The 13,422-nt window shown below is 27.5% G+C and overlaps 1 protein-coding gene across 3 annotated transcripts in view; it reads left to right on the top strand.

The window, feature by feature from the left end:
* Positions 1 to 13,422, top strand: part of Ac78C (adenylyl cyclase 78C) — a 686,763-nt gene that overhangs the window by 624,794 nt on the left and 48,547 nt on the right. For all 3 annotated transcript variants that reach the window (XR_012758616.1, XM_075380750.1, XM_075380751.1), the window contains exons 17-19: positions 1,166 to 1,263; positions 4,684 to 4,885; positions 6,719 to 7,713. Coding sequence is in view for 2 of the 3 variants with exons in the window: in XM_075380750.1 (XP_075236865.1) it covers positions 1,166 to 1,263; positions 4,684 to 4,885; positions 6,719 to 7,713 (1,295 nt within the window). In the remaining variant the exon portion in view is untranslated. The remainder of the gene's footprint in view (positions 1 to 1,165; positions 1,264 to 4,683; positions 4,886 to 6,718; positions 7,714 to 13,422) is intronic.

The following is a 13,422-nucleotide window of genomic DNA, read 5'->3' as shown; positions in this document are numbered from 1 at the left end:
ATTACGGTGTTAATTATTCAAGGTTAGCGAGCGAAGCGAGCGTAGGTTAAGTTTGGTTAAATTATATTTATAAAATAAATAAAGAGACTGTTTTGAATCTATGTTAAACTCTATATCGGCCCATTTTCCACGGAAATATCAATTGACTACTTTGTTTTAAAATTAAGCTGTAGCTGTGGTGGCGTTAATACGTAAGTACCAATTTTCAACTTAAACATCAAGGGAGTGAGGCAGTAGAGTAAGGTCACCCTAAGTAACTAGAGATCATCTAATTAAGGTTTTATTTTTCTTAGACGCATTTGTTAACAATTAAAAAAAATTTATTTACAAAAAAAATTTGCAAAATCTCACTCCTACCCAAAAATACTTTAAATAAATTTATGGCTAAGAGGATATACTGCGTCATTAGTACCTCTCTCACCAAAAGAAGTGCTAGAATAACACTGACTCACAGCTGCTGTAATCGTCTGCTACATTGTGATGTCACAATGCTGTAGAAGCTGTAGAATTAAATAAATGAATAATATTATATTTAAATAAAATGTTAAATACTTTAAATGAAGTTGTGTGTGCGTGTATAAGCTGTACATCAGAAAAAACCGCATGATGGGAAAGTCCTAAAACCGACTGTCAACCTTTTTTTTTAATTATCTCCTTCCCGTAATTGAAGTTTAACTAAAATGTAGCTGCATCAGAAAGTAAATTAGCTATCTAAAGAGCATTATTAAATTCCGTGAAAAAAATGTATGTATCTTTTAAGGAAAATTTTAAGATATTAGACCAACAAGAGATCCTTATCTCCTTCTTCCTTGATTGAAATTATATTTTCCATTTATGACATCAGTGCCCAATAGACAGATATTTTTGTGTCAAACTTTATTCAAATCAATCCATGGAGTTTGTAAATATCAAGCAAAAAATTTAATTTTACCACTGTAAATATTACAGTGGTAAAATTAAATTTTTTTTTGTTACAAGGGGTCATGAAACATTAAGATCTGCAAAAATTCTCATATACAGAATTTGACCTGATTACCTACTACATCCCTACACTGTACGGCATTATACAGTCTAACTGTATAACTGGGAAAATAAAAATATATTTCATTGATTTTTCTGGTGAAGTATGGAATTCTAATGAATGTTTTTTTGTTTAATATTGTAGTTCTGCCAGTTGCGGGAAGATATGTTTAAATCAAACATGATGTGTTGCTTCATTCTTTGGTTATTTATTGTAGTTATACAGATTATTGTTCTTCCCAGGTATGTTTTTTAACTGTCATCATTGCTTAGTGTTAAGTATTATAGAATAGTAATAACACTAATAACATGATTTTAATCTAATATTCAAAACTATTTTTACTCGTATTTGAAAATTCAACCAAATTAATTTGTAAATATGATAGAGGACCTTATTCCTCTTCAATAGTGGTTTTCTCTTTATGTTTCTTTATATTTCTTTTCCTAATTTTTTTTTATTGTGATTTTTGGTTTCCGATTTTTTTTCCATAAGCACAACAGTTCTTGTATGACTATTCAAATTTAAACTAATTGTAAAACTAAACAGTTGAGAATATTGTATATTTTTCCATTACTTGAGTATATTTTAGTTAACTTTAAAAAGTATTGTTGTATTTTTAAAACAGTTAATTAAATAAATAATTTATTTGAAATAATAATAATTTTTATTTTGTTATTTTTAAAATATATGTTGTAATTAATTTAATAATGATAATATAGAGTATTCAACCTGCCAGGTAAGTCAGATGGTTAAACTTATCACTGCAAAATTCATTTTTGAAGTCGAGAGGTCTAAGGTTTGAGTCCTTGTAAAGGCGGTTCCTTTTATGTGGATTTGAAGGTTACACTGTGGATACTGGTGTTCTTTGGAGGATGGTTGGGTTTCAATTAACCACACATCTCAGGAGTGGATGACCTGAGTCTGTTCCAGACTATATGTTTACTGTTGCACTTATATTGCAACTACGTCAGGCCTGGCAAGTCAACAGCAGTTATTGCATACATACCCACCCAAACTCGGCAGTGGGAAAACTGGTTGGAGAAAACAAACAATAAAGAGTGTTCATATATATGTAGTGTACAAAGCCTGAATGTAAATCTTGTAGTAATTATTTAATGACAAAAATAATTTAATAATATGATACAGGAAATGATGAACAGACTACACACACACACACACACACACACACACACACACACACACACACACACACACACACACACACACACACACACACACACACACACACACACACACACACACACACACACACACACACACACACACACACACACACACACACACACACACACACACACACACACACACACATGCACACATTTCCTATTTCATAAAATCAATTTAGATACTTAATGAAAAATATTCTATTTATTTGGTATTCCACATCAAGAAAATTATCTTTCTGGGATAAAAAAAATCAAAATAATTAAATAATGTTTCATAATAAATATTTTGCTGTGGTTATTAAAATATCATTCTTGTTGTATTGATGTGAAACTACTAACATAGATGGACAGATGATGAATCACGAGATCTGTGTATTTTAATTTTATCCATTACAATATCAATAAAATACAGCTTTTACCCTGTAACAACAAACTTACAGTGCAGGATCAGTGTCCATTTAGCAATGTGTGATTTCATGAACACATTCCCTTACAAATAATGATTCTGATTTTGGTGAATTGTTCTATGAGTGTGTGGATGTCGATGAGGAATACTAAGTGATGAAAATATTAATTATGATATGAGGATACAAAATTGTATTGCACTATCTGTAACCTTGACCAATTTTTACGGAAAATAGATGATACTTTTCTTTGAAGTGTTTTCCATGTGATAATTTTTAATTTGGAAAAATATAAACGAATCCCATTAATTTTTTCATTTAAATTTTATAAACATACAAGTAATACAAGGTAGGTTTAAAAAGTTTCCAAAATTTATTTATTTTTCCCAGAATATTTTACGTGAAAACATTTTAGAGTACATTTCCTTCAGCGGCTACACACTTTTGCCAACGCCTGCAAAGTTTTTAAATATTCCAGCAACCCAATTTCAGATATTATTCTCAGATGCTTCGTCGCACTGATCTTCATATCATTGGCTTCCTTGTCTCTTTTCCACTTAATAAATTTCAAGTAAGGAAATAAGTATAAATCAGCTGGTGCCAAGTTGGGAGAGTATGGTAGATGCTGCAGAGTTGTTATATTGTGATGTACCAAGTATTCTTTGATAAGCATAGATTGATGTGCTGGTGGTCATTCAGTTCTTTGATTCCCATTTTTAAGGTGCTTTCTTATTATTATTACCGCAGATGTCAAAGGATATTAAATATTGTCATACATTTTCTTATTCACTGACTGCCCATCAGGAATGATTTCATAGTAAGTAATACCTTGTGAATCAAAATAATATTTCTAACATATTTTCTTTGTGCTTGTCTAAACAAAATTTCTGTGGATTGTTAAAAAAATCACTTTATTTCATTTCTTGTTATGTTTTTGCTCAGAAAATTTTGATCTTGATCAGCTAGCTATACATGACCCTTGTTGATAACATATAAGTTTCTTTCTGATCTGCAAACATATTTGGAACAATGTATTAACAAATGCAATGTGTGTTCGGATCATTATGGAGAATACTGTAAGAACTTTCAACTGATATCATAACTATTGATGATATTTCCTTGACAATTTTTCTTTATTTCTTCAAATAACATTTTAACACTAAATATTTGGTACTTATGTATTAACGCCACTGCAGCTACAGCTTTATTTAAAAACAAAGTAGTCAATCGGATTTTGGTGGAAAGTGAACACTCTCTTTATTAAATTTTATAAATATTATTTAACCAAACTTAACCTACGCTCACTTCGCTCGCTAACCTTGACTAATTAACACCGTAATTTTTTGAGTATTTATTTAGTAAATAATTGCAATAATTACTGAATTTATTAAATAAATACTCAAAAAATTACGGTGTTAATTAGTCAAGGTTAGTGAGCGTAGGTTAAGTTTGGTTAAATTATATGTATAAAATAAATAAATATAAATAAACATTTATTAATAAAGAGACTGTTTTGAATCTATGTTAAACCCTATATCGGCCCATTTTCCACCGAAATCCGATTGACTTCTTTGTTTTTAAATAAAGCTGTAGCTGCGGTGGCGTTAATACGTAAGTACCATATTTCTACATTTGTCAAGATGTGTGCCCGTTATGAACATCATTGTCAACACCAACACAGCAATCACTAAATCGATAAACTGTTGTTTACTTTAATGTTGCATCTCCAAATGTTTATTCAAGCAGTGATAATGTCTTTAATTTATGTGTTCAATCATAATATTTTTCACTGCAACATATATGATACAAAATTAACAGGTCTAATATTGTTTGCAAAATTGGAAACGTGTGATATAGAAGATATAGCTGCATCACGCAGCTATATCTTCTGATTTTATGAATGGTGTTGACTTAAAAATCAAAAAATTTCCTTATTAAGATTGCTATTTTAAATTGTATGATACAATACCATTAACTTTTTGAACCTATCTTGTATGAGTTAATGTAAATTCAATACATTTTACCATTTAAATTTTAAAATAAAATATATGCAATTTTTTTTTTGTTGTAGTTCATTTATTGTGCTCTTATCACTATTTGGAACAACAGTAATTCTTACATTAGCTGTTGTACTTGTTATGGCAGAAGAATTTCAACAGTTACCCAAATCTTTACAAAAAATGTCTGGCATTTTAGTTCAAAATAGATTTCATCGTACAAGTTTTATCTGTTGTTTTATTACATTGATGTGTATTGCTACTACATTAACTCTAGTAAGTATTTTTTCATAAATATATATGTTAAATTTTTACCAATTTGAGATTTTTTGTGGAACAGGGATTTTAAATAATTATGTATTCTTTGTTGTAGCCCATTTACTTTAATTATATATTATCTCATATTTTTCAAAGAAATTAATCTGTCAAATCTGTTGAAAAAAGATATATGTTATGTAATGGTAGAGTTAAATAGTGTTACTTCCTAGATTTGTTCATCTACAGTTTTGTATAGGAATTTGTATGCTGTGCGTAACATTGTTTGCGTTTAGTACTATTTGTTTTTTTTAATAAGTAGGCAATCTTTTGAATGATGTTATTGATGGTAATAGAATGAAAATTTATACGTTAACTTCACAATTGACCAGTTCATTATATTAATCAACACTAGAATTGAATTTTCTCGATTAAATGGATTCAAATATTGATATTTGTTCAGTCATACTCTTCATTTATTGACCGCTAGCAATAAAGCTTGTTACATTAAATACAACAGACTCTAGAAAACTACTTTTTGTAACTTTTTCCATTAAAATAGAACACTTTAGAAGTGGTTACCGGTTGATAATCCTCACAGCAAAGAGATATGAATCCCCTTTTATGTGTTTTTACGTTTTTTGGTTTTTATTGTTACTGACCGTGAATCATTTATGTTGTAAAGTTGTTTTGCATACGTGTTGAAACTTTTTTTTGTACCGGGTCTCCAAATACAACGTGACAAATCTATTAAATTATTATTCAAATCTATTTTTGGAAACAGTAAGTGCATGAAAAAAGAGATAGTACATAAGAGAAATTTATTGTTGTTGATGTTATTTTATGTATTTAGTCTCTTATATATTTACCTTATCATTGCTTTTGAGTATTTTCATGTTAAATAATTAATATAGATTTTAATCAATATATTTTTTTTTAATTTTGTGGTTATATAATGATTGGTATAGCTGTATATACAATAAATAAAAATATACTAATCAAATCAAATTTTGCTTGTCAGGTTTTTTTTATAAAACTTAATGTTTCGTGATTCTGCTTTTCAAACAATTCCAGCATTGAAAATACATGAAAAGATGCATATTTGTATTTATGTTGACCTGTTTGTTAATTGATACCTCCACAATGATTGACCAACTTTCATAAAATTAGGTTCAAAGATTTCTATATATGGGGAATTGATGCAATTTAATTTTGGTCACAATCTGTCAAGAACAGGGATATACAAACCTTTTAGGTCATATATTCCAAAATTTTATAAAAAAAATAATTTTTAATTGTGTAATTCAAACGCCCTTAAAAGGGTGGGGCAAACATTTTTTCTTTTGTTTCTGGATTCAAAGATTCAATAGTATAGAAATGTTTCTATACTATTCAGATAATTCTTTTAAATTAGTAATTATCTTTGATTATAGATTTGCACAATTTCATTTACGAACTGGGAATAATAAGCCCACTTTAATTTTGCTGTTCTTCATCAGTTATCATTTGATGATGCCTTCAGACTGGATTGATAGATTTTTATGAAATTTTATATGATGATTCCTGAATATAAGTTATTGATGGTGTTTAATTTTGGTTACAACTCTTTGGCGATTGATTTTTTTTTCTAATTTTATTATCAGTAATATATATTGAGTGATATTGCTCTGATTAAGGTATTTATTACCATGGTTTCCCTTAAAACATCCAGCCAAATTTTCAGGTAATACTATTTTTTATGATTAGAATAATATATCTACTCATTCCAGACATAGTTCATATATAATGTATTATATATATTTAATTACCTAACAGAATATAATTTTTTGTTTTATTTTGTATTTTTTTTTTCAGATAATTTTACCAGAAGAACATATAATGGTGATGTCAGATGAAAGTAGTGCAAATATTAAAACATATGCTAGAACGGCTCGATCTTTAGAATATGTCATTAAAGAAAATTATTCACATATATCGTACTCTGTTATATATAATAATAATAGTAATACAACAAATTTTGAAAATTTAAAAAATGATCTATTATTAGATAATAATACAAGATTGGATTCGTTAAAAACAATTAATAGTAATAATGTAATAAAAGCAAGACATTTACATACAAAAAGTAATCATATGATCGTCACTGATAATAATAATAATAATAGTAATAATAATAATAATGAAAATAATCATAATTTACAATTTAATATTAAAAATAAAAAAAATAACAAAAAAATTTCAGAAATAAATAAAATTAAATATAAAAACAATAAAATCGAAAGTGGTAATAACGATATAATTTTATTAAAAGACAATAAAACTTTAAAATTAAATAATAAAATTGATGGTAATAAAAGTAATAAACTGAAGAAGATAGATAAAAAATATGTTAAAAAAGATAATAAAAAAAATAGAGATGATTATGATGTTAAGAATGTTTTATTAAATAATAATAAAAAGACTGATCTTAATTTAAGTAGTATGAATAGTAACAAATTATCAAGAAATTTGCGTATGACGAATATAGAAAATAATTTATCTATGAAAAATGTGAAGTATAATGAAGGAGATGTTAATAATAATAATAATAAAAGTAATTCAAGTGATAATGGTAAATACATTAATAATAATAATAAAATAAATAATAAAAATTTAAAGACAAATAAAAAATGCGTACATCCTGAATTTTTGGTTTTTACATGGGTATTATGTTTAGTTGCATTGACGACTACGTTAAAATTATATTTTCTTGTTAAAGCTTTATTTGCAATATTAATGGTGGCTGCATATTTTATATTAATTAATGTAACGTATCCAAATGTGTTCTGGTTACGGAGTTCTGACAAAACGTAAGTATTTTTATTTATATTATTATATAATTAATTTCCTTCCATATCTGGTTTCATTTATTTTATTTTTAAATAAAATTTAAGGGGGTAGTCAAGCCAAATTTTGACTAAAAAAAATAAAAGTTTACTGATTATTTAAATTCTGCTTTTTAATGTGGTGTGATTATTTTTTTCCATATTTTAACTCTAAATATAATTTTAAAAAAATTAGGTTGTTACTGTATGAAGTTATTTTTTTTCAAACAAAACATTTGTCAATTTTTTAAAATTTATTTCTCTCTTCAGTACTGATAAGTAGTTCATTTAGACTCTTTTTAAAGCTTATTTTGTCTTCTTTTAGTACAATTTTTTTCCACCTGTTAATAGCACTGTACTTTGAGTAATATAGTTATTTGTTTTGTAGCTTTGTGTACTGTGTAGTAATTAGCAAATACTTTTGGATTTTTCGGATTTGTGACGTGAATTATTTATATTATATCATTAATTACTGTTTTTTATTACACTTTATGTAGTTATTTTTTATAAATAAGGTGCTGTTTTTAAATCATTTTTTACATGTGATTGTAGTATTTAGGTTATGTATTGGTTATAGGCACAGACATTTGCTTTTTTTTTTGGTTTTTGTTATAAATTTTAGTTGATTAGTTTATAAAGTAAATATTATAATATGGGGCCGACAAAATGACGTGCTTTAAAAAAAGCAAAATATAAGAGGATGAAAATCAAAAATTCAAATTATGAGAACAAAAAACGCTTGGCAAAAAATCCAGTTCCCTGCCATATTCTGAGATTAAAAGTAATGTACCAAAGGCGACCCTTCTCATGTAAGTGCAGGTGACATTAGCTTAGCAAATATTCGTATACTGCAGTCTAATTTTCAAAATTTAAAACTTTAAGAAATTCATGATGTTGGACCTGAATTCATCGATTAATTTTGTACTAAAAATGTTTTTTACATTTTTCTGAAAACTTTTTTCAGGATTTTAAAATGCTAGTAAGCATTCAGGATTTTAATTAAACTTGTATGCATGATATTTTGATGGGTTTTCTTTAAGTTTTACATAAATTGTTGATCTATGATGTGTAGAGGTTATCGTAAAATAATTAACATCAAATGAAATAAAATATTGAGGAATGTTATCATTTTTGTTAATTTCTAGAAAAACGTTTTTCTGATATAGTGAAAACAGACAAACAAAAACTGTCTTTACACATCACAGAGCAAAAGTTTTGTTTATTTTGGTTAAAGAATTAGGGTTCTAGGATAAATTATATCGGAGATAAATTTTCTTATAAATGATGATTATTTACGCATACCCACAATTTTAGGGGTTGTAAATCAAATATGGATATCATTTTTGTAGCATAATTACCATTTAGATACTAGTTCATTTTCAGACCAGAACAGCAAAACAGTAAAAAAATATTCTGTAAACTAAAAAAAAAGTTTTGGTTGACTGCCCCCTTAATTAAAACCGATTTACAATATTAAAATTATAGGTAGTTACATTTACCATCATATATCACTGTTATATTAGCGATGTTATTTAATTCTTGGCACAGTCAAAAGATGATGAGTCACACTATATTGTTGAGGTCGTCTTTTGTTTTCCTGCATTTCCCTTAGGAGTTTATAGTCAAATACATTCCTAAATCTGTTGTCAGGAGTTGTTTTAAGCTGTTTGATCAAGTATTATCATTTATGAAAAGAGGAATTTTGTTTGGTGATCAAACATTATTTTTTGAAAGATAAAACCATACAGGAAACTAAAGGCGAGCCAGATAAGTATTATGGTGAGTCATCTCCATCAACTAGAATAGTTTACAAGGAGTTCAATTATTTTCAGAGCAGTCATATGAACAAAAACAATGCTAAATGTTCCAAACAGCTTGTTGATGTTATAACTGCAGAGAATATTGAACAAAAGAACCCATAATACGATGATGATAGATAGAAGATTGAAAGCTCACGAGATCATTTAATTGAAAAGACATCTGAAATGAATGGTTACATCATATTTCATGAGTATTATTTAGATATGCAAAATTGGTGCAATGTTCATTTAAAATCAGTTAAAACACGGTTTAGAGCTATTTTCAGTGTAATTAAGAGTAATTTTTGTGCTGTGTCATTACAGTTGGTCAAACTCTGATGAAATGTTTAGTTTTACTGTCCTAAAACCAAGGAACAGTAATAACAGTCAGGGAATTTATTACAAAGAAGATGAAAACCATTATACCAGTAAGAAATGTGATTTTTTCAAATGCTTGTGACTTTCTGAAGAAGGGTAAAATAATTAATGAGCATTGTTATGCATCTTTTCTGGATTTTCGAAATGAGTAAATAATAAAAAACTAATGAAAAAATACTTTTTTCATTACAATTTTAATTGTTTGAAATCTCAGTAAGAGTAAGCAAAAGGTTCATTATCTTAGTGAAAATAGACTTTTTTCTTTCACTAAAACAATGACCCATTTGTTTACTGTTACTAAAATTGAAGCCAATTAATATTGTTCAAGTTACCCCATGAAATTCAGTCACATCTGCTCATGCTTGCTAGATTTTGCATCTTTGAATTATTATCTATCCAAGTATGAAGAGGCTTGCTGAAAAGAGACAAAGTTATTGCCAAAACATCTCGCTATTCTGACGACTTAGATAAAAAAATACTGTAAAGATAGGGTTGAAAAACTTGAGCATCGTTGAATTACCTGTTTAGATCTGAAAAGAAATTATGATGAGAAATAATTAAGATTTTCCTTGAAAAATGTTGTCTTATCTTTTTTTACACAACTTACCAAACAACCCTGGTAAAACAAATTACTCTACTATTACTGCAGTCTTTTGGTAGATGATGAAACTGCTGTTTTTTGTACTATAATTAAATATATATTTGAATATATGATGATGTGTAATCCTTATACAGGGTTCTTATATATTACGAAAACCTTTAAATAATGTTTCAATAGTTAACTTAAAAAGAATGAAGTTCTTTTTTTTACAAATTTTCCTAACTTGAAACGATATATGTTTTGTTAAGAAACCATTACACCCCTAACCGATTAAGAGGGATTTTAAATTGATATGGTAAGCTTGTGATATATTTAAAGGGTATTAAAAAATAAAAATGTTGACTTACAAAATCTTTAATATGACAATCGACACCAAAATGGTCACCATTTATTATTATTTTTTTCACAGCTAGTTTCAAAATTGATAAGTAACTTATAGTTACTCATAAGTAACTTTCCAATAGTGATATAATGAAAAAATAAAACTTAGCAAATGCTTCTACATCAAAACAAATTGTTTTTCAGTATAAGTATAAGACCTTGGAATGTAGTGGAAGCTATTTTTGAAAATAACTATGGAAAACGTTAAATTGCTGCCACTTATGGTAAGGGTTATCAGAACATGAAGTTTTTTACATCAAAACTTTTGTCTTTCAATCTCTTTAAAGTGATGTGTCAACCGTATCATTTTTATGTGATGTTTTTCAGTCATTCTTCCTAAGGACATTGGGAGTGTAATGGTTCATATAAAAAAAATATTTTTGAAGTAGTTGTATTTGCTAAATTTCATTTAAAATGTTTAATTGAAAGTATGCAAAGTATTTTTATGAAAATTGTTAAGTTTTTTTTAAATTTTTGTACTTTTAATTGCTTTGCTTATTTTATATTAAATTTTTAAAATATCTAATCTAAATCTTTATTTTATGGGTATTTTTAATATCAGTAACACATAACATCTTCTGTATATTGCATAGTTATTTTGGTGATTACATTTAAGTCAGCTCATGGTTAACCGTTCTTCATTTAAATAGTTGACCGTTACATTTGATTTGTGCAGAGTTCTAATGGTGATATTTCCTCATTAATAATTTATTTATTTGTTTATAATGGGATTTTGTAACATAACTTTAATGTCTAAATTTTTTAAACATGTTATCAAATGCCTCGCAATAAATAATTACCAACAAAACTATGATAAACATTTCAAATTAATAGCAAACTATTAATGTATAAGTACATTAAAGTACTTTAATGTACTTATTTTAAATACTTTCTGAGGTTCAAATCCCAATAGTAAAAGTTACTTGCTTTATATGGATCTGAGTACTAGACAGTGGATATCAGTGTACTTCGGTAGTTGGGATTCAATTAACCACTCGTCTCAGGATTCGTCAACCTGAGTCTATACAAGACCTCATTTACATGTCATACACATCATCCTCATTTCATTGGCCGGCTATTATTCACTGTTGAACACATTGCAATGTACACATTAAAAAAAAGAACTTTTTGAGTCCATCGATTCCATCATTAGATATTTGAATACAGGTTTTACCTTCGTCATTGTAATTTAAAACTGATAGTTGTCTTGGTTACAGCTAAGCCAGCTATCAAGGCAAGTGTGCTAATTTAAAGAATTTATCATTTTTAAAATTTACCTTTTCATTTATATTTGTTATTGTAGATTTGTGCGACGGGATGATGAGGGATATTTAAACAATTCTTTCTGTTATTAGTATTTCTCTTAAATGTTCTAAAAAAAAATCTCTATTAGTTTTACCGATGTACATTTCTTTACTCTTTATTAAAATTAGTTTTATTTATGCCACTTAAATTAAATTTATTCTTTGATATAATTTTTGTGCAATTTAAATATTTCGTTAAATTACACTGATAACATAACTTTTGTTTCCTAACATGCGATACATGATTTTAATCTGTTTTTGATGCTGAAAACAAATGTGAATTCAGAATCTTTTTATCACCCACCACTTTTGAAAATTTTTTGATCATGTAACCGATTTTTACTTTTGTTTAACAATAGTGTCTGGAATTTAAAAAAAAAATTAACATACTGTAAAATATTCTTTATTACAATCTGCAATTAGTCCTGTACCTCACAATGAAATTATTCCAATTCCTGAGCCGCCTGTGAATGTATGTTTCGAAAGCAGCCATGAAGAATCGGGCAGTACTGAAGAAGACATCAGTGATTTTGATTTTGAATTATTTTCCAATAAGCCACATCTTATATCACAATGTGAATTAAATGACTCGGTTAGGGATTTAAATTTATCAAAAAATCAAGCTGAACTGTTAGGATCAAGAATGCAAGGTTGAAATTTACTTTAATAAAATAGAAAAATTTCGGGCTTTCAAAGCTAACAAAAAGAACTTTTTCGTTAACTTTCCTTTATCGATGAAAATAATTTGGTTTATTGCACAAATATTGATGAGCTTATGTTGCACTTAGGACAAGTTCATAAACCTGAGTGCTGATGTCTTTTAATAGATTCGTCCAAGTGTAGTTTAAAAGTGGTTCTGCTACATAATGGTAACAAATATCCTTCGGTACCAATCGCTTATGATATTAATTTGAAAGTGACATAAGATGTGATAAAAGACATTCTTGAAAAATAAAATATAAAAATCATAGCTGAAACATATTTGGTGATTTGAAAGTTATAGCTATTTTGTTAGGCGTGCAGTTAGGCTATACTAAGTACATGTGTTTTCTTTGTGAATGGGACAGCTAAGCTAGGGATAAACATAATGTTACCAAAGAGTGAAAGAAACAAGACAGTGTAACTTCAAATGGGAAAAATATTATTCATGAATTCTTCGTTGAATCCAAAAAATATTTTTACCCCGTCCCCATATCACGCTAGGACTAATGAAAAGTTTTGTAAAAGTAAT

Source organism: Lycorma delicatula, chromosome 12 (assembly GCF_047948215.1).
Source record: "Lycorma delicatula isolate Av1 chromosome 12, ASM4794821v1, whole genome shotgun sequence".
NCBI classification, from domain to species: Eukaryota; Metazoa; Arthropoda; class Insecta; order Hemiptera; family Fulgoridae; genus Lycorma; species Lycorma delicatula.
Note: the sequence above shows the minus strand (reverse complement) of the source record. Positions and strands in the feature narration are given on the sequence as shown.